The sequence below is a fragment of the Sipha flava genome, unplaced genomic scaffold, assembly GCF_003268045.1.
Source record: "Sipha flava isolate LNK unplaced genomic scaffold, YSA_version1 215_pilon_pilon, whole genome shotgun sequence".
In the NCBI taxonomy this organism is placed as follows: Eukaryota; Metazoa; Arthropoda; class Insecta; order Hemiptera; family Aphididae; genus Sipha; species Sipha flava.
In genome coordinates this window covers 33,627-55,934 of record NW_020272834.1, presented here as the reverse complement: position 1 = coordinate 55,934, position 22,308 = coordinate 33,627, and the positions used below count along the sequence as shown (strand labels likewise).

At 26.4% G+C, this 22,308-nt stretch overlaps 1 protein-coding gene across 1 annotated transcript in view; it reads right to left on the bottom strand.

Moving 5' to 3' along the window:
- LOC112682931 (lachesin-like) overlaps positions 1-21,856 on the bottom strand; it is a 228,650-nt gene extending 206,794 nt beyond the window's left edge. The window contains exon 1 of the mRNA XM_025553715.1: positions 21,738-21,856. Within this exon, the coding sequence (XP_025409500.1) occupies positions 21,738-21,810 (73 nt within the window). The 5' untranslated portion in view covers positions 21,811-21,856. The remainder of the gene's footprint in view (positions 1-21,737) is intronic.
- Positions 21,857-22,308: the final 452 nt, after the last annotated feature.

Below are 22,308 nucleotides of genomic sequence, written 5' to 3'. Positions count from 1 at the left end.
TTATTATTATTATTATTATTATTATTATTATTATTATTATTATTATTGAAATTGTTATTATCATTATCGTTATTATCATTATATCTCATCACTGTGGTTATTGTACCATTAACGTTTTGTCGCTCAGATTGGCGTTATCCATGGATCCTTGTCATCTATCGTTTTGTTTTCGAGTGATTATTAATTGACGAAAATTATGTTTATAACAATAATAATTCCATAACATCTCATATGCCTGCCTCTCTGCTAGGATTTCTAAACTATTTCTAAAGGCCGTGTGTCGCTGCGTTCCGTCTGTACATATGATGGTGTATTATATTAATGCGTGATTTGGAGATGGTTTAACTATCACACAAGATTATCATCCTAGAAAATCGCTGTTTTTTTTTAATATTTTTAATTTTTATATTTTATATTTTTAGATTCTAAGGAAATGGATAATAAGGATAATAATATTAATAAGAAACATTTTATATTACGAATAGTAAAAATAAAAAAATCGAAGGAAATATACATGTTTAACGAGTTATAAATAATTTCACCTTGGTAGAAAAATGAAAGTAATGTTAACTTATTAAATTCAAAACAAATACAATTCACTTGAGTTGCATTAAATGTAGTTGGTTTAATTTAATGTTAACTAATCAATCAGTAATATTTAAACATATAAAAATATTAAAGATAGTACACATTTCCAAGATATACATAGTATATTATCATGGTAATTTGCTAATCATATAAAGTCAACATTGTGAATGTTGGTAAGTTTAACTCAAAATAAAACGTCGTATTTTATGGAAGTTCAATCACAATTAAAGTTTCAATACGTCGAACTATTAGGATATAAATAATATTTTAAGAAATCTTCAGGGTTTCAAAACGAAAATCAAAATTTGAATGAAAATAAAAAAACCTCTAAAATATAAAAATAATATTTTTTGATACTATTTTTTTATACATTTTATACCATATAGATACTATTTAAATATGTGATTTAAATTTTAACTCAACGCTGTAAAAATAATGTTTTATTTTTTTGATTGAAATACATAAGAAAATTGATTAATGCCGAATAAATTCATATTTAACATGAATTATCTAAATTCAGATAAATAAATATTATCATTAATTAGTTGGCCAGTATCATAAAATTAAAGAAAACAAAAGATAAATATTTTGTAACAATTTAAAATATTATCTTTGAAAAAAAAATAAAATCTTTCATTTTTAAGCCTATTATAAGAATACAACTTTGAATCTCTATTGACCTAAAAAGTATTCTTTTTTTCTAGCAATTTCTGATTTTATAAATGTTCTATTTTCGATTAAGCCATGATAAAAAAAAAAAAAAAAGAAACCAACAATAATAAAATGTGGATAGAAAGGTTTTATTCATTTTTTTTCTATAAGTTACAAACAATAAATCTTCAAAAATATCCTTTGAAGTTAAAAAACCTAATAAAAAATTTATACATATATATATAATATTCAAGATATTTTTATTTTATTTATCAATAACATGGACAGTCAGTCTGATGAATTAAAAAATTCGATGGCTATAATAATAATATTTTAATTATATTTATCCATAAAAACATTTTAAACCAAATAATTATATATTTAAAATAATTAGACTAATTAAATTGCTAAAAAAAATAAGGAAACAACATAATAATAACAAATTCATTACACTGATATTAGATGAATATAAAAATATGGACTTGAAATTGCAGTCTTTAGGTTTGATGATGGTATATAAAACGAATAGTTCTTATACGAACAAATATAGACATTAAAAATTATCATAACAAAAAAAAATCAATGCAGCCGATTCATTACAACTTGTTGAGGTATATTAAATTTGCCTTTGAAAAGTTCTTCTATCGGTTAAGGAGGACAATAATTATAATTAATGGATAACAGGGGTATAATTGTTGATCAAGTTTTAGTATAAGCAGTTCTAACATTTCTCAAAATAAATCAAACGATATAACTGTTACCGAACATTGTGTTTAGTTATAATAGTAATCCGTTGGTGGACAAAAATTGGATAATGTTTGAAGTCAGTCATATACTGATTAATAGCAAAGTGAAGTTTTTACATTTCATGTTTCAAGCTTGATAACATATATATAGGTGGGTGTTATTTTTTTTTTACTAAAAATCAAATAGAAGTTAAAATTATTAATTTGACCATAGTTAAAAACTAAATTATATCACGTTAATCTTACAGCATATCGGTAACCTCTATAAATCAAACTTAACGAAAAAACGATCTTGTTTTATATCAATCTGTTACATTTCTTTTAACACTCAATTGTTACATATCATTATAATATATAATATATTTGCAATAACACCGTGTACTGAAGAGTATATTCAAAATTAACTTTCGATGGCCAAAGCAAAATGATATTTTAAATGTTCATGGATTGAATGCAGCATATAGTTTTATGCATAGTTTATCATTCGTAACATATTGATGAGAAATGCGGATACTTTAATATGATAATTATTCAGCAAACAATTATCGAAACCTTAATGTTTGATGACCGGTCGGTTCAAGGGGAAAAAATGTTTTTAATTTTCAAATTACGTTCCATGACTTGCATATAAATACCGAACAGTTACAAAGGAGCTCATACGAGCGCACACCCTTAATATAGTATATGCCGTTATTCGTTAATCCGAAATATTGTTGTCCGTCGTTTTACCAAGGTTCCACATGATCAGAGTCATGTTTACATTATAATATTCACCCATTATTATGAAATATCGATTTTAATTTGACATAGAAGTTCGACTTGAAATGAAAATGTTACGAAATACCAGCAATTTTTATACCTACCTACTATATTTGCATTCATGTAGCTATAATGCATGCACCTACTTGTTTCGGAAAATTTCACTTTAAATACTGTTGTGATTTTACATTATCGATTATCCTACTTGAAAAAACCATGACTAATAATAAGCGACTACTTTACCGACGTATATCCCGTGGTTTGTATATTTTTCATCAATCAATCAGAATATATAGGTATTTACATGCGTACAGATTTTGAATGTAATTAGTAAATGATATTGAACAGCACTCCGAATACACTCAGTTCGTGTTACAATAATCGATCGTTAAAAAAGTGTAAATATACATTGAAAGTTATAATATTCAAAAACTGAAAGAATACGATTGTATTTATTTTCTATATAAAATATTCTTTCATATACTTAACGTAAATAAATTTCAATATTCTATTCATACATTTATAAATTTATTATTTTACGCGCTAAACATAAGCTATCAGTTCATTAATATAATGTATATAATGTAGTGGAATTTTATTAAATTTTCTTTTATATTTTACCTTTGATGTAAACTTAATTTTTATTCTTGGTACTTTGACTATAATGTTAACTAATTTAATCATTTTTTCGTTTTCATTTTTTTGAGATTATTCGTGTACCTGATATTATCAAGTTAACGTTTATCACTGTGAGTATTCATTTGTTCATAAATGTTAGGTTAGGTCATATTTTTATTAATTACTTTTTATCAATTGCCTATTTAAATGATTTTTAGTAGGTGCATTGCACCAACCATCACGAACATTGGAGATTTCTGATAGAAAATTTTGTTTATTCGTTACTTTGAGTAGGTAACTTTTTAAATTGTTCTACCGTTTTCTGAATAATGAGAAAAATGAAAAAAAAAATCACAAAAAGCTTTAATCGAGATCTAATGTGAACGCTGCGATTCCCATTAGAAATTTTAGTTACGGTATATTTTAATGATATACTGATTATAAACACTTAATACTTTTATATTTTTTTCGTTTTTTTTTTCTTTTTTTTAATTGACACTTGGTATAACAACTCATTTTAGAAATTAAAGCATAACTATTAAATGGTCAGCCTTGAGAGTAAGATATTATTTGGATCATAACAGTTTCCGAATTAAAATTAATAATAGGAGAAAGGTTGATTGAATATTCTGAGATTTAAAATGGTTTTAAAAATTAAAAGTTAAACCTACCCCATTTAGAAATGTTGTTCTACTACTAACAATGTTTATAAATATAAACTGATCCACCTGAACTCTTTCACTCAGAATAGTTTTTTCGAAAAAAATTGTACATTGGTATTAATTTTAAAAGACCAATATAGCAAATATATTTCACCGATACTTGTATCTATTTTGTATTTTTTATATCTTATTTTTTTTTTCTTTTAATCCAATAATATTATATCACATATATGTCTTGTGAATAATTTATGTTCTTTGCAATTAATCTGTAAACCATATTAATTGTAAATTAAAAATGTTTAAACAGAGATAATTCTTATACAATTATTGTAAATTATCCGTGTACATGATTATAATTAGTAAAGGTGAACTCATACAATGTTTATAAAGCTAAATATTTAATTTTTTTTATATATATACATATATATATTTAAAGTTTTCCATCAGACATCTATCATCTAAACTTAGATATGTAGAATTTGAAGTTTTAACATTTTTAAATCGATTAACAATTAAATAGTGTTACTTATAAAAGATATTTCGTTCGACTTTCCGAGTGTTTATAAAACTGAAAATAATCTCTCGTAATTTTTTAAAACTACTAGGATTTTTAATGATTACGGAAGAAACATCAAGCAATCAGTAATTCAAAAGTTTTATGTTTCATAGTAACTGTAATTAAAAGTGTACAACCTATCCATTATATTGCAACTTTTAATTCACCGTCAGCTTACCATAGTTTAACATTAATATTTGTAATTTTTCAGTGCATATTCCGTATTCATTTTCAATACTTAAACTTATTAACACGCTAATGTATCCTACTGGGGTATGTTTTATTTAAACGACACGTGCATGAAAAATCCATGGATCAGTTCGAATCGATCGACATCACTGAAAACGCATTGGGTTTCTTTAATTATTAGACGTGCAAACAGCAAAACGATGACAAATAAATATTACTGTCAGTTCAATGTTCTGGAGATGGTATCGTACATCCTTTTTTCTATACCATACAGACAAACAGGATACATTACGTTTGCAATACGAAACGGTATACACGCATTATTTTTCGTCGTTTAATTTTTATAGCAGTCAGGTTATTTACTATGTGTACGGCTAATAGTTTGGTAAACCATAGGGCAGCAACGTTGTGCCAAAACCACACGTTTCCGTATCTCTAAATCGAAATGAAAATGTTCGCGCGACGTATGCGGCACGTCGGGAAGGCCAATAACAATGTAACACGTGTCGTTCGCCGATCGCAATCGGGTTGATCAAAACTGAAATTAATAATCTAAATGATTATCAAGCGAGAGCGAACATCGGTGAAATACGAGTATTATTGTTATAATAACCGACGTGACGGTAAATTTTACAAATCATACGCCCCCCGTGCCGTTTAACAAAATATGTTGACCATTCGTTTTTCGATTATCTTTTAGGCGGTCTATTCCCACGCGCTTTGCTGCTACCATTACGCCCTATGAACCCCAGGTTTTCAATCGTATTAAATAACGAGTTCCTGGTTCCTGATGCCCCGCGATAATACCGAATGCGCGACCGTTTCTCTCGTTTTCTCCGTCTTCTTATTCTTTCTCTCGTTATTGGATTAAGACCGTTTCATTGTCGCGCACATACGCCCCGTCGATTTTTATAACGACACCGATAAGAAAAAACGTATTAATTTCAGAGAAGTGAAAAATAAGAGAGTAGCTGCACAGGTATATATATATATATGATATATATGATAAGGTGAATTGACGGCGGTCCAAGAAATGGAAAAGTAAATAAAACGACTGCATTAGTAACCTATTCTAGACGACCATTCCAATGTAGCTATTTACAACCTGATAGTAAAAAGTGATAACGAACTTAGGATTTATTTTGAATATATACGTCATGCGAGTATGTGTATGTGTGTGCAGTACCGCTGGCGTTCTTGCAACGAACCGGTAAACCACAGCACTTACGACCGCTTTCCGTCTCAGTCGTTTGGTTTTTTCGAGATCTCTCGAGCACTTGTAGAGTGAGAACACGACGTCAATGCTATACATGAATTCGAAACGTTTTATGTACTGTTAGTATTATTTTTATGCTCCAAATACCATTAAAAATAGAATGAGTTGTCAGAGCAGTAAAAAGAAATAATATGCTTGAGGGGTCGTGATGACGGGCTAACACAAACGGGAACTCAAGATGTCTATTTTCATTAAATTCACAATATATAAATAAAAAATAAATGAATTAAAATCTAGGAATAGGCTTCCATTGTTTTTACTAGATATAATAATTAATACAATAATTAATTTGAAGATTCGTAAATTATATTGTGCTGTATTGTTCGTGTATGATAAATATACGTTGGAACTTGGAAATCGATTAAACAGTCTTGTCAACATCGTGCGTACTGATTAAAAGTTAGTAAGTTGGTCGTATCGAAATTCAATTTCTTTTATCGTTTTTCACCGCGCAGTGTTCTGAATCCTTTGAAAAAAATATAGTTTCGCCCTATTCTTGTTACAATTTTTCATTGCCACCGAAAGCTGAACACGATTTTCAATTGCGATGTTTCATACGGAGCTACACATATATAATATAATGCGTTACTCTACCAGAATTTCCCGGTATATCTTATTACTGAAGAGGCAAAGAACTTATATAATCATAACATAAACAACGATTACAATATAATCTATTCGATTACTATACGTCTAAAATATATTGATTTGGAAAATAATATATAACACGAAATGTGTTTGTTATCAAATTTTTTCATGCATAAAGAAAATCAAATTGTATATTTAGTAAGCTTAAGTTGTTTTAGACATGTTATATACTCAAATTAAAATCCTCTTCATGTCAAACGTAATGACTACGCAATAACATACAAACGATTACCACGAACTTTCGATGTTTGCCGCAAAACATGTATGCGCGAGTAGTGGAATCGTACTGTAAATCGTTTCGGCAACAGCGGTAGAAAACGGAGTACATAATTTCGCTAAGCGCATTATTGTTTTTAAGTAAAAAAAAATTTGCTGAGGTTGCTTCCAGTGTCATGCATTAAGTAATGAAACTTTCTTTTCTACAATTGATTAGCTACTACGACTCCCATAGTTCTTAATAGTCTTTATTTTTTATTTGTTTAATTTATTTATTTTATTTTTGTAAAATTACTATGTAAAGTCGCCACAGCCCAACTAGTTTCAATGGTACGATCTGGGTTACATTATGAGTAAAATGATCATTTGAAATGAACACTTGAAAAATTAAATGTCATTACAATCGTATCGTACTATACTCATTTCAATGATCATTATTTGTTTTGCAGACTGCGCTTCAAAGCAACAGTAAAAGTACCTTTTTTTTCTCTACAGAACAAAATGATTATTTTTGAGGACTCACTAAAATGTATTAACTAATTCGATATGACAATGTAATACAGTTAAAACTTAAATCTATTTATAAACTTTTTATTCGTCATTTAATAGATAGTCATTCAACGCTAAAATTATTGAATTAACTCTAATATAAGTTTATTCGTCTAAAAGTTTATTTTCTCATTAAAATATTAACACACTCTCATTTTTCAAATTTAAACAAACCATTTCTATTCTAATTTAGTAGAAACAAATTGTAAATGTTAAAATAAATAAACCCATTAAATAATAAAACTCGTATTTTATTAACGAATTTCCTAATATATATTCTATCAAGTATTTGTTATAAACATTAAGACAAAAAATTACTAAATTATGTTAAATAGTTCAATAAGAAATTACATATATTTTTAATTATTATTTTTTCTAAGTTTTCATAAAACTTATCATAAATGTAAATGATTATACTAAAAACATAAAACATAATTTATATGAAATAATTACTTGTTATTTTCTACGAAACAACCAACAGTAACTAATTTAGTGATATGTTCACTGATATATCTTGATTAAAAATCTTGATTATAAGAAAAATTTAGAAAATTTAAAATTTACACTTCTTTGAATTAAGAAAAAAAATTATATTATAATTGCAATTAAATATAAAACTAAAATGTTTACACAATAAAGTTATTATAAAATAAAAAATAGATTTATCTTAAAGTTTTATTTATCTGTGCAGTACATAATTGTAATCATAGAATTTTGGAATAAGTAAACAGAAATAATATTTTAAAGTTTCATAGAGGATATTCGTATAACTGGATAACATGGACATAACTGATAAAACACTAATTTTGTTACAGTAGTGGTTATACATCAAAATAAAATATTTTATTTTTATTTTAGAATATATACGGGCTGAGACCATTTGAAAGATAACAAATAATAATAATAATGGTACCAGAAATAAATTACAATAATCATATAAATAAACAGTGGCGTAGTAAGGATATGGCAAACTGGCAAACTGTGCTTACGCCAGGGCACGAATTGCAAAAGGACGCAAAATTTTACAAAAGTCGTATTTTTATCCAATAACCAAATCAACATTGTTCCGTTATACTTTTGAAATACATAGATTCTGTCTATTTGTACACACTACGTGTGAAATTAATGATGATATTATGAAAATAGCACAAGGACGTTTAAATAAAAAATTTCATATGAATGAATAAAATCATAAAGTCATAAAGCGAGAAAAGCAAATTTTTAAACACTAAAATTAACACCGTAATAATGTGTTTAACATTGTAAATAACTTATAAATATAAATTGTATACTTAAAAAAAAAATTAGTAAAATTAAATTTAAAAAAAAAAATGATCACAATATCAAATTTTAATTGGTTAAAAAGCGCTTTTTTCTAAGATTTCCAGGGGCGCTAGCTAGTCATCTTACACCACTGTAAATAAAATAGTATGAAGGAATGATTGATTAGGTTTAGAAAATATAACTACTTTAGGTAAATATTAACACTTATTTTAATAATAAAGCAATAAATGTAGTATTTAATCTTATCGCATGACATTTGCAATCAAGGGCACTCATATGGTGGTGGTAAGGAAGGGACATGCCCCCCCCCTGGAAAATGTCAAAAATCTTGGAAAAATTTTTACTATGATAAGAATATATTTATTTAAATATAATTTAAAAATTTAATTTAATCCTGCGATAGGCGCGCCCAATTATGTTACACCAGTAGGCGCGTGGCGCACAACTGTCCACCAATAAATATCTTTTAAATTTAAAGCAGTTTGGTTACAAAACAATATATTTTAAACTATTAGTTGCAATAACAATAAAAATAAAGTAAATAAAACATTAACAAATAAAAAACAAAATCGATTTCTTGCTCCGTGTCAAATTCACGAGTGTTATGTGATATATCATCGCATGAATCGTCATCAGTATCACTGTATAAAAAATTGCTATCGAGTTCATCTAACCAATTAGAAATAATATTTTCCGGGTTATTATAATAAAAAAATATATATATTTCAAAAATGCAGAAACGTATTATGTAAAATGTGTGATGAATGAACTGATACGTAGATACGCGCGTGGCGCACTAGAGTATCTCACAATAAACATATGATTAAAAATTAGATTCACTGTTATCAAACCTCGATGATAACGGCCAGATAACATAAGCTTATATAACTCTAAGCTATGTTATAACCACAAGAAGGTAGGTACGGTTATTTCCAATCGTATACTATCACGCTGTTATCAATTAAATAAATTTGTGGCGCACAATAGTATATGAAAAATCTATTTATTTAGTTTGGAAAATCAGGTTATCAGCTATAAATAACAATACGCTTTTTCGTTTTATATTCTACGGATAATTATCAATTCTTAAAATATTGTGTATTTCCAAAAATACGGTATGTATATGTGTGCGTATACACCACCATAATATTTATATAATATTTGTAAATTAATATTTTAATAAATATAACTAATGTTTTAAGTGTCCAATTGATATTATTAATTAAATAAAAATTTTAATAAATTAATTTTATGGTAAATTGGTTAAATAATTATTATTTTATAGTCTTCCAGTTTGATATTTATAATGTAATAATAGAATGCAGCGTTTCTCAACCAGGGGGTCGCGAACACCTTGCATTGGGGTCACGTAGGTCAAAAATAATAAAACGCTGATTTACAAAATATAAATTCAAATCAAATTTTTACCTATTATAGATGGAGGGGAGGTCGCGAAGTGATTGGTCATATTTTATACCTATTTTGGGGGTCGCGACACTAAAAAGGTTGAGAAACAATGATATAATGTAAAATTGTAAGGCCCTTCCTATACCGTGGGTTATTCCTATTTATGAATAGATTGATAAATTAAAATGTTGTCCCCCCCCCTTGAGAATTTTCCTATGGGCGCCCTTGTTTGCAATCATTATTTTATTTACGTGTTCTAACGATCGCGAGTAGTCAAGGTGTACGTTTTTTGTGAAAATTTCCTATCGCTCATTTTCTATTGGACAGCAAAAGCTCTTTTTGTATTTTCACAACAATATATACCAACAATATTATTAAAACGTGAACGGTTCATGACACTTTCAAATACAGTTAGTTGTGCCATCAATATTATCATAAGAAATCACACGTTTTGATGTACACAAATAACGGGAGTTGGAAGATATTGAAATTATACTATAAAACCATAAGTGCATTTTCATCGTGTACGCGATTACCGGAGATTTTATATCTACTGCGCGACTAGTCTTATACGTAGTATTCCAGGAGTCTTGTCCTTATCGTTATAAACTGTGTCTTTATTTTTCTGAATGTTTTTTTTTTTTTTATTTCTTTTATTCTGCACAATACCCACCTATCTACCTATATGGATTTATTTTTATTGCGGCCTTGTTAGAGGTTCGATCCACTTGCAATCTTGTTCGGTCTAAAAGTCACAAGTAATATATAGCTTTCGTCTTGTTATCTATATAGGAATAGAACTTATCTGGACGAATAACAATGCACCCGAATGAATAAAATAGGAAAATGTTGTGTATTTTTCCCGAGAGGGATAAAAACGAGTTATATGATGTGACAAAAACTTCGAAATACATGTACTTTTTAACTATTTATTATTTATTTGCTTATGTCTTCGATATCCGTTCATATTTATATACCTGTAAATACGTATTTATATGACACGAAATATCATACATTATCGGATCATTACTTTAACTGTCACACAACCCAATGCGTTGACATATTGCTTCGTTGCATTTTAAATGATATTCACAATTAATTTTTTTTTCGGAATTGTTATTGGCTAAAAACAAAAACATTGTATGGTTATTTAAACGATACAATGTACAGTTAATGTGAGTGATACAATTTTTATTTTTGATCTACTCGCATATTTAATAATTATTTTTATTATGCACTCACTACCTAACTATTTTTTTGATTGTTGTTTACAAATCATACTATACATATAAAACATATAAAAACAATAAAACGGAATTAAAAATTAAAACCAATGTTTACAATACAACTTTATATTGACCTTCAAAAATTAGTATCCAAAAAGCTAATACCTCAACGTCAATATAAATACATAAATTAGTAATTTGTTTGTAAGTTATAACTTTTATAAACACGGTTTTCAAATCTCATGAATAATAATGAACAGAAAATAATAAATCATATATAATTAAACGGTAAGCCAACTAGCTATAACTTCACTGCTGACACTTTGGCCTATTCGCTTTTCGCGGTGGTACAGAAGAATTTCTATTGGGTAATTATTAATTTATTAAATTATTAAATTAAAATAATTACGCTTCTGGATTCCTTTAATACGCCAACAATTATTATTACAGAATTATAGGATTTTATGAACCTTTTTATTATCTTCTTTAAATATTCGATAAAATCCGATATTTGTGTATTTGGTGTAATGTCGTTTTTACATTCGTTTTGGAGTTTAAAAAAACAAAAATATCAAAATGACTCGTTTTCATGATTTAATTTTAATTTTTGAAACATGAAAAATTGTTCCAATAAATTGTTATGTTTGTTACATAAATGTAAATAAGTATTTGATATTATTCATATTCTAGCAATGGTAATTAATGTATAAATAAATTTAACCTACTGTTGTAAATTTTCATTAATAAAAAATTCATATTTAGTTAAATTAAATACTTTTTATATTATTTGTCATTTTTCTGTTTCTATAACTATTTTTTATAAATATATGCTTATTTTGTTAAAATTATTATAGTATTATAACTAGAGCGCGGATTTGTATGCACTTAAAAGTATCGAAATATGCCATATAATATGCAGTAAAAATCATGAAAATATGCAAAAAATATGCAGTCGAAATCATGAAAATATGTAAAAAATATGCAGTCAAAATTATGAAAATATGCAAAAAATATGCAATAATTTTTAATTTATTTAAAATTTATAATTCAACTAATAAAAATTGATTACTTATATACTTAATACAAAAAAATTTAGGGAATTTTCTGAACTTAATTTATTTTTAAAATTTTATTTATTATTAAAATAAATAATCATATGCATTTCAAGTTTATCTTCTGTGAAGCTGTGTCGTTTATCGATTAACATATTTTTAAAGACCGAAAACGAACCCTTGATGTCAACCGAAGTTATTGGGGCATATTTGAAGCAAGTGGTATGTCGATAATCGACTGACACAGTAAGAGCGATTAAGTTTACGTCATAATCGATTATTTATTTTATAACTAAATATATATATATATATATATATATAAATTATTATTTAGTGACTATGAAATTTATTTTTAATTTTTTTACTTGACAAAATATTATTTCATACATTTTTTTTTAAATTTTCACTTCAATATGCAATAAATTTTGAATTTTGCCAAAATATGCAAAAATATGCAATAACCTCTAAATATGCAGAAATATGCAAAAAAAAATTTACCATTAGCTTCAAATTATGATGATTCGTGGAGATAACTGACAAAAATCCAAAAATATTGAAAGTAAAAAAATATGCGATTGCATAGAAATCCGCGCTCTAATTATAACAGTCAAATATTTAAACACCATGAATGTAACAAATAATAATTATAGTAAAAAAAGTTTAAATAAATCAATATCGGCAGTTCATATAATGAATATACATATATTTATATCTATGAAATCTTTAAATATATTATAAAAATATCTTTTTGAAGCATAATGGTACTATCAAAAATGAAAAATTCTTGTTGCATTTCCGTAAGATGGTAGGTTCCCTACCGTTTTATTATACATGACTGTTTTAAATATTAGTTTAATATAATAATATGTTGTCTACGATGGTAAATTATTATGGACGGGTTATACATAAAAACTTATTTATACACATTTTAGACGGGCAAAAGTTTCGGTTATAAATACCGGGAACATGTTAACTTATCCTCCAAAAAGCTCATACGATAATAATATTAATTTTGTAGTTATTTAAAGACTTAAGAACGCTATTAAAATATCTGGAAAACGACTTTAAACTACCTACCATGTGAGTATAATTTCTGATTTAAAAAGTTACAAGAATATTATTTTTCGGCTTACTGTCTATATTATGATCTACAGATAAAATATATTATTTTTTAACAATCATTTATACGAGTATATATTTTTATTTTAATAAAGACTCGTAATTACAAAAAAACATTTTTTTTATAACAGTTACGAACTTTCAAAATTTAATGACTATGAAACAATTATGACTTAAAGAATATTAATAAAGAAAATAGTACCTAACTATTTTCTAGTTCAACTTATTCAAATTCATTGGAAACATAATGAAATCTATTAAAATTGTTCAAACGTTCTAATAAAATTAATAAATTTAGTTATATTCATTTTTTAAATTGATTTTAACAAACTCAAACATAAATATTTATTTATATTCGTAGAGCATTTACAATTGTTAATTTTGTACAATTAATTTTCTTACTTGTTAACGAATAAAATTGTATGTGACACCAAATCCTCCCTAACAAATTAGAGTCTACATCCATTATCCTTTTTAGAAATACCAAATGCAGTTTTTTGGTTTTATAATTACCAAATTTACTTTATTGGTATTTTTTATAAACGAACAATAATTATATATGATACAAAACATTCGCATTTAAATACCTTTATATTAAATAAATTCGATTTATTTTTCTATAAAATTTTAATATTGCGAAATAGCTGTAGTTGAAATTCATAAAAATACATAAAATGTCATAATTTGTAAGTATATATCAGTACATAATGAAGATTTGATGAAAGAATACCAAAAATATCATACCTATCTATTTATTTAAACAATCTATGATATGTTTTTTAAATAGTTAATTGATAAGTACTTTTATTAATTTTTCTATGTACTATATTAAAATTTCTTTTTTCTTTTTAGAAAAATAACATTTTGAAATATAATGTTGAAAAAAATTATAATTTTTTATAATTAATTGAAATATGAATTGTAAAATGTTATTTAAGTAATACAATTACATGCTTTGACATTATAAACTTAACCTTCCTCACCACTTACAAGTCTCTTACGATTAAAATATGATGTTTTGAGTTCATTATAAATTTATCAGTAGTATTATGTGTGAATTTTGTGTATTATATGATAACATATTTATAACATTTATAAGATACTATTTAAAATAATACAACGACTGAAATAGTATAATACAGCATTTTTTACATGCAAATTCCATCAAATACCTTTAGATACGAGTATAAAAGATACATAACTAGTTAATAGAATGTTTCCATTAAAATGACTTGCTGAATATTCGCATATATATATCGCATACTATGCATAAAACATGATAATAAAAATTATAAAAATAAATTATAAATTATATAAAAATGTAAAAACTAATGGAATATTAAATTTGTACTGTGTAATGCCTGAACTAATGATGAACATTGTAGACAAGGCTTAGTCAAAACAATAAAAAATAAATAAATTTACTATTTTTAATTTATTTGAGTTTTAATGAGACGTTTAACTTTAAGGAAAAATTAATGAAGTATATTGTTAAAAAAAAAAACTTCCAATTTCATCGTTTTAAAATTTTAAAAGACCCTATTATATAAGTGATTTACCATTGAACCGTGTATAAGGAAAAATATTCTCGTCCTTTGAAGTTTTATAAGTATTTTAAAAGCTTTTTTTGTCCTAAAGATTAGCAGACTTTTTCATATTCTTCTACCGTGTTTTTTTATTATTATTATTATTATTTGCCAAGAAATTATGAAAATTATCACCCATCTTCATCAAAGAATCCTAAATGTTCATTTTGTTATGTTGATTCATTAACTTATCCCATCTCTTCTTATTTAGACTATGTTCTTAATTAAAAAAAAAAGTGAAACTTAAACATTAATAATATTATATATATATAGTGCGAATTAACCCTTATTAAATTTAAAGATTATGACGTACACCTTTATTTAAATGTGACATTCAATTTGATAAGCGTCGGACAAAAATTTAGAGATAAATACAATTTATAAAACGTTCAATTCAATTTAACCAGATTATACAAATCCAATTATATTTTTGAAATTGAATTTATTTTATAATTTCTTTTTAATAGATTCCATTGACATTTTTCTATTTTTAATGTATTTCTGTTTTATTTTTAATACCTGTTATTGTACCATAACATTTTTTTTGTGTATTAGTACACTATTTTGGTATTTGAGTACTTACTAAATATTAAAAAAAAAATTTCAGAATTGAATCTCATAATCGAATAAATTGTATGAAGTCTGTATTTACAAATTAAAAAAAAAAAAAAATTAATAATAAACAAACAGTCAAATACAATTATAAAATATTTGTTTATAAGAAAACTGAGATTAGTCATCGTAACTTAAATTTATGATATTTATCACTTTTAATTTTGAGAATTAAATTTAGGTACAATATAAGAGTTTTATTAAATACTTCATCAATAGAGAACTTATATACTATTCATAATCAACCCAGTTTTAAGAACTTTAAACCAAATTTATTTGTTAAAAATTAAAACCATTATATTTATTAGCGTCATATGCTTTTTAAGAATAAACACAAAAAATATTATATCAGAATTGAAGAATCAAATATTATTGTGCAAAAAAAAAAATGTTTGGCTTTTTATTAAGGATGTGAATTTGTGGTATAAAAAATAATATAGGAATCTATAATCATTTATTTCTTACTAGAATAATAGTTTTGCGATAAAAAGACGTATTGTGTACGGTGATTGACAAAATAAGAGAAGAGATAAAAAAAAGAAAATAGTCTTAGTGCCAAAATTCATTGAATTTTGTTTTTTAATTGTATTTTTTTTTTTATCAGCCCTTACTATTATTTAGTTACATAACTGTGGATTATAAATTTTCATCAAGCAGTATGATGTATTAATTTAAAAATAATACGACTTAAAATAATTCCAGGTGTCTTATAAATATTTTAATTGAGATTTTTAATGTCTGTCACAGTAATTTGAGGGACAAACACAGATCTAAAAGGTTAATTTAAATGACCTTCCTTTAACCCTCTTGACAAAAGTTTCAAGATATTTGTCAACAGACCGTGATAGCTTCGTGTAATAGAAGTACACGGTTTGAATGTTTTACTTAACGTACATTTCAACCCGTCAGTTGTTGAATTACAAATATTTGAAACGCGGGTACCCTGTAGTACTTAATTAGTAAATTCCATGAGTTCAAATATTTAAATGTTCCATTTATATCATTTAATAAGTACTTAAAAAAAAAAAAAAAAAACAAATACAGAGATTTTGATGAAAGCCCTTCGTTTCTATAACAGGTCATCAAAATTCTTCTTACAAGGAAACAAATTTATTCTATAAAGAGATAGCTATTCCAGAAAATATATTTAGAATTACACGAAAATTATTCTCGTACTTTAATTCTATTATAATTAGGGCTCTCTAGAAAAAAAATTAAATACTCAGTAGTTTATTCAAAACATCATCACCATTAATATAATAGAACATTCAACGTTGAATATTCACATGAATCTTTTATTATTATCGTTTATATTTTATGTAACAAACATTTGCTATAATGAACGACAGTTAATTTCAAATTATAATACTAAATACGATTTTTTTTTTTTTTTTATTGTATTCATATTCAATTTTCTATACACAAATGAATAAAATATTAATATGTATAACTAATCCATAATATTGTGTCTTCTTTGTACATAGCAGTATATATTTTCCATTGAATACAATCGAAAAATAAACGGTATACAATACCGGTAAAGAAAGAAACTGTAATGTACTTAAGGGTGGATAATCCCGCAGTCTCGGAAAAACAAATGGATACATTTCTTGATGCTTAAATTTAAACAACCAAACGACTGAAACTATAGTGTTTCATGAGCGATATCATTTTACGGCAAATAATATTATAAGAAGTGACAATAATTATTGTCCAGTTAGTAATAAATTCACACGTCAAAACTCAAAATCGAAAAGCTTTTATCGCTGGTTATTTTTTTGCCTTCATCTCCTCTTTTTCCTTCTCCTTTCGAGCAACTCTTGCCGGTCCCACCGACTGTTCTACTGGTTTGAAAATAGCTCGTATAATAGCACCGTAAGTGTCGGCCATTAAAATGAACTTTTAATGTTTTTCGTTAGCGTTCGGTTTTTTACGGGCTGCTTGTTTTTCGATCGTAAACCCACCGCTGATGCTCAGTCTATCTAGATGAAGGGAGTGCGATAGAAAAGGAAAATTGTTTTGTTTTTTCAATTGTTACAGTCATAGGTCAAAAACAATTATGCGTGTGCGGAAGATAAAATGCTAATATTTTAACAACTCGAGCTACACCTATAATAGGCCGGTTATTGCCTGCGTCTACGACCGCACTTTGAAATTGCCATTTTTATGCGCTTCTGTCACTATATATTAGCCTATACGTGCACAAGATACTTAATGTAAACATACGTACACACTGTCGTAAAGACATAAACAAATGCACACATACACACACACACACACACACACACACACACACACACACACACAAACATAAAAAAAAGGTGCTTGCAAACAAACATTTGTATTTGTATCAAATAAAGAAAAAATACGTTATTCCGCGCTTTAATCACATCTATAATTGATTGTTAAAATATTCCTGGTACAGAAGAATACAATTGTTTTATTAAAATTTTACAACATCATAACACTAGACAAAAAAAAAATGTTTCTCCGAAACTTATTCCGTATACCTTCTTTTTTATTTGTTATTAATTTATAATCCATTTAATTATTCATTTTTAACGTTAACAAAGGTAAATAATTTATACTTTTACAATATTTCATATTATCAATTTAAGTTTTCGAAAAGAAACCAGCTTAATAAGATTTGTGATTAAAAAATATTAGTTTAGTGAACATATTATATTTACATATATGTTATTAAATTATTTGATGTTTTTGTATTAAATTTATTTCAAGAAAATTTATTCATTTTAATATTGTAAACCATCTGAATGTTTAACATCATTCACAATAATTGTTGTGTTCAGAGTCCTGAAAACACCTGATATTTTTAATTTTACATTCATAGTTATCATTTTTATAATAAATTTGTATAAAAATTTAACACATTCTACTTTAAAAAAAAAAATGTATATAGATATAATAATAATACGAGCTTATATACATATATATATATAATAGAAAATAAATAAAAAACTCATTTTGTACGAAAAATATGTGATACCACATCACATTCCATTAATTTTTAAATACATAGGAAAAACGTATTGAATCATTTAATTCAATTTTCTTCTAAAAGCTTTCAAATAATAAATAAAAGGAACTAGTAAAAAAAAACAATAAATTTCTAATTTTCTAACATTTGAAACTTTTATTTTAACAATTTGTATAAAGTGAAGTAAATTTGAAATTCTAAAGTTTATCTTTAGAAACGAATTTAACAAAGTTGATTTCATCAGGTAGAATGTTCTTAAGTACTTACTTGTTTTAAAACAATTGAACTAATAATATATGTAGTTTAATAAAAATTAAATTGTACAAATGCGTTAATTCAGAAAAGGATAAGGATATTTACATTTATTCACAAAATGTGTTATAGTTGTAATTTAATATAAATATGGTAATGTAATATACTTCATATAAAAAAAAATTTCCAATATACTTTCATGGAGTCTACCATACAAAATACTTTAAGTAAAATGCGCATTATATTACTGATGTATGCTGATTTAACAAAAAATGGATAATTTTAATTTTATACAGTTGTTATAAAATGTAAGAGTACAATAATTTGATAGTAAAAATGTTATATTAAATCATTTTTTAATACGTATAAAAAAACTTACATTTTTATTTTAAATATCGAAAAAAAAAGTTAGCCACCAGAATGGCTTATTTTGCAGATCTTGTAGATTGATGCGCATGGTCGATTGTGCGATTTAAAGCTCATAAAAAAAAAAAAAAAAAATATGTGGTTCTACGCAACTACCTTTACTCATACTTTTATTTCCAAATAAGGCTCTTGTTTCTTATCTTATATCTTATTGAAAAATGTTAACCCATTTCCTAATAAACAAGTATAATTAAATGTATCATTTGAACTATCTACTACCCACTTGTGACAATATAATGACAAAAGTTTGGATAAACTTAGAAAAAAAATTTAGTAAAAAAAACATTGAAAAATTAAATTATTGTAGTTGATATCAATTAAGAAATAAGAAATTGAAAAAATGATATTTAATTTATTATTACATACGCAAACAAAAATAAATTATTTGAGTATGTAAATCGATAAATCCAGAATATTTATATGTAAATTAAATTTTGTGTACTTAATAAGTTTAATATAAATTATAAATTATATTATTAGATCTTATATATTATACTATATTATAAGCTTTACCAATTTTTGAAATTTTTCGTAACGTATTAGTACCCAATTTATATATTATCTTCTGAACAACTTAAATTATTTTTAGACAAATGAAAATATAAATTATTCTGATAAAATCCTCGAAATTATTGATTCGTTTTATAGTTTATAAAAATTTATAAAGTTAAACATGAACGAGTTTTAAAGACATTTAAAAATAAACAAATGTATACCAAGAATCATTTCAAGTGTATGTCGCAAATATATCAAGTACTACGTTTTAAAGCTTTTAGGCTTTTATATGATTGCAACAATCATTATAGCAAACTACATAAATAACCCTTCATAATATATTCACTGTGGTATGAATTTTTAACGATTAACACTTTACGTTATTGTATAATTATTGCTACTCTTGATTTTTTAATACTTTTTATTTGGATTGACAATTGACATGGTTATCTACGATTGATCTTAGTATAGTTTTTTCCTTTTACTGTTATACTTAAATATCCTTTCTATTTATATATTTTTTAGTATCTTTAAAAGGCGATCTATATATGTCATATATTAAAGTACGTTACTCTTTTATAGTACTATTCTTTATACAATAATAGAGTTTGGCGTCAACATATAGAATATAATAACATATAAAACAACTCAGTAAATCGCTTATTTTGTAGATTTACATTAATTTTGTTTTTCGTGGTCTTGAAATGATTCTTATATAAGAAAAGTGCAATCAATGAACCACAGCATGATTGAAATATTTAACAACAATGTTATTTTTTAATTTCAAACATCAAAATTACGTTAGGTCTTAGATCTAAATATTTTTATACCTATTATATAATTATGGAAAAATTAACAAAAACTTAAAATCAAAGGAATTTCAATTTTTATAAACAACAATAATAAATTACGATTTATACTTTTTAAAAAGTTACATGTGGACATGATATAATCTTACCTTGAAAGATTTATACAAATAGTTTTAATCAAAAACTACGGAAAAAATGTTACTCGAATATAAATTGCTTTTGTACATTCTTTAAGTTATTTTCACCACATTTTACATCAGTGTTTCGTAATAATTTCAGAACAACTGTTATGTGTGAATCAAAAAGTGTAATAAATAATATTACAGTAATCAAATTATGGATTTTGTTTTCAGTATCAATATTGGTTTTATAAAAATGTTATGAAAAATAATTCCGATCGAAAAATATGACGAAAAAATGGTTATTTAATTACAATAAATCGTAAAAATAAATAATATATTATGCATTGTAATATGTTCTTGAAAACAATTGATTTAATTATTTTAAAACTTTAAAAATCGTATTAAAAAATTGATTAAATTCTCACGAAATTGTAATGATTAATACTCGATAAAATAATTTACACTACAAAACTCGATTAATGATTCTCAAAATAGTATTATTTCAGCACGTTCGCAAAATTCAAAACCGTTTTCAATTCTACATTACTTAGTTCGTTCCTCGTTTGTATCACAAGAGCGTTTACGATAAAATCGAAAAACAACCATTCGTGTCCTAATAGATTTCCGAAAACCGTCGGTGGATACGTTACACCGTCCGAAGACGAATCGTGATCGGATCACGGCGACGATAATCGATCACCGTTCTAGGACGCGTTGACCACTTGACAATTTTTTTCTCGTTATCTTAATTTTCATTTCGTTTTACGTGTATTTTTTCTTTTTTTTTTTTCTTTTCGTTAGACCGCGCGAATCACCCCCCGGATAAGAGACGGAGGTCAGAGAAAACTCGGGTCGGATTGCGTTACAGTATTACGGTGTGTGCAAATTTACCTGACGACATTTGCGAGACGATCGTGACGGCTGCGGCAACGAATGCGATGGTCGACGTGACGCGGTGGTCCATGGTGGTCGGCGCGCGCGATACTGCTGCCGTCGACCGCGTGCCGACACCGGCTGCGCTCGGCAGGTGCATGCGTTTCGCCGCGGTCGCACGTCGTCCGGGCCACGCCCACCGCCGCCGAAACCACCCCGGGCCAGGGGGCGAGGGCTAACGGCGTTCGGAGGTAATGGTGTTGTAGTTCCCCGACGCGTTGCATCAGCCGGCACCTGCGATACACGTGACGCGTAAAGCGCCCTACACACGTTCAGTTTTTGTTTGAAACTTGACTAAACAGGTCTGGCCGTTCCGGCAAGTCCTAACGTATGTATGCAAAAATTGAAGGCTCGTTCAGTCCTGCGCACGTCATGAACTCAACTGGTTGTTCTTGATTTTTTTTAATTGGAGCGAACGACCACGTGCCTATGTGAATAAATAATATATTGAAACTTACGAGTAGTGTGTAGCGAATCACGAACTTTAACTTATCCGAACACACTTACCTTAAGTTAAGTCATGACAGTT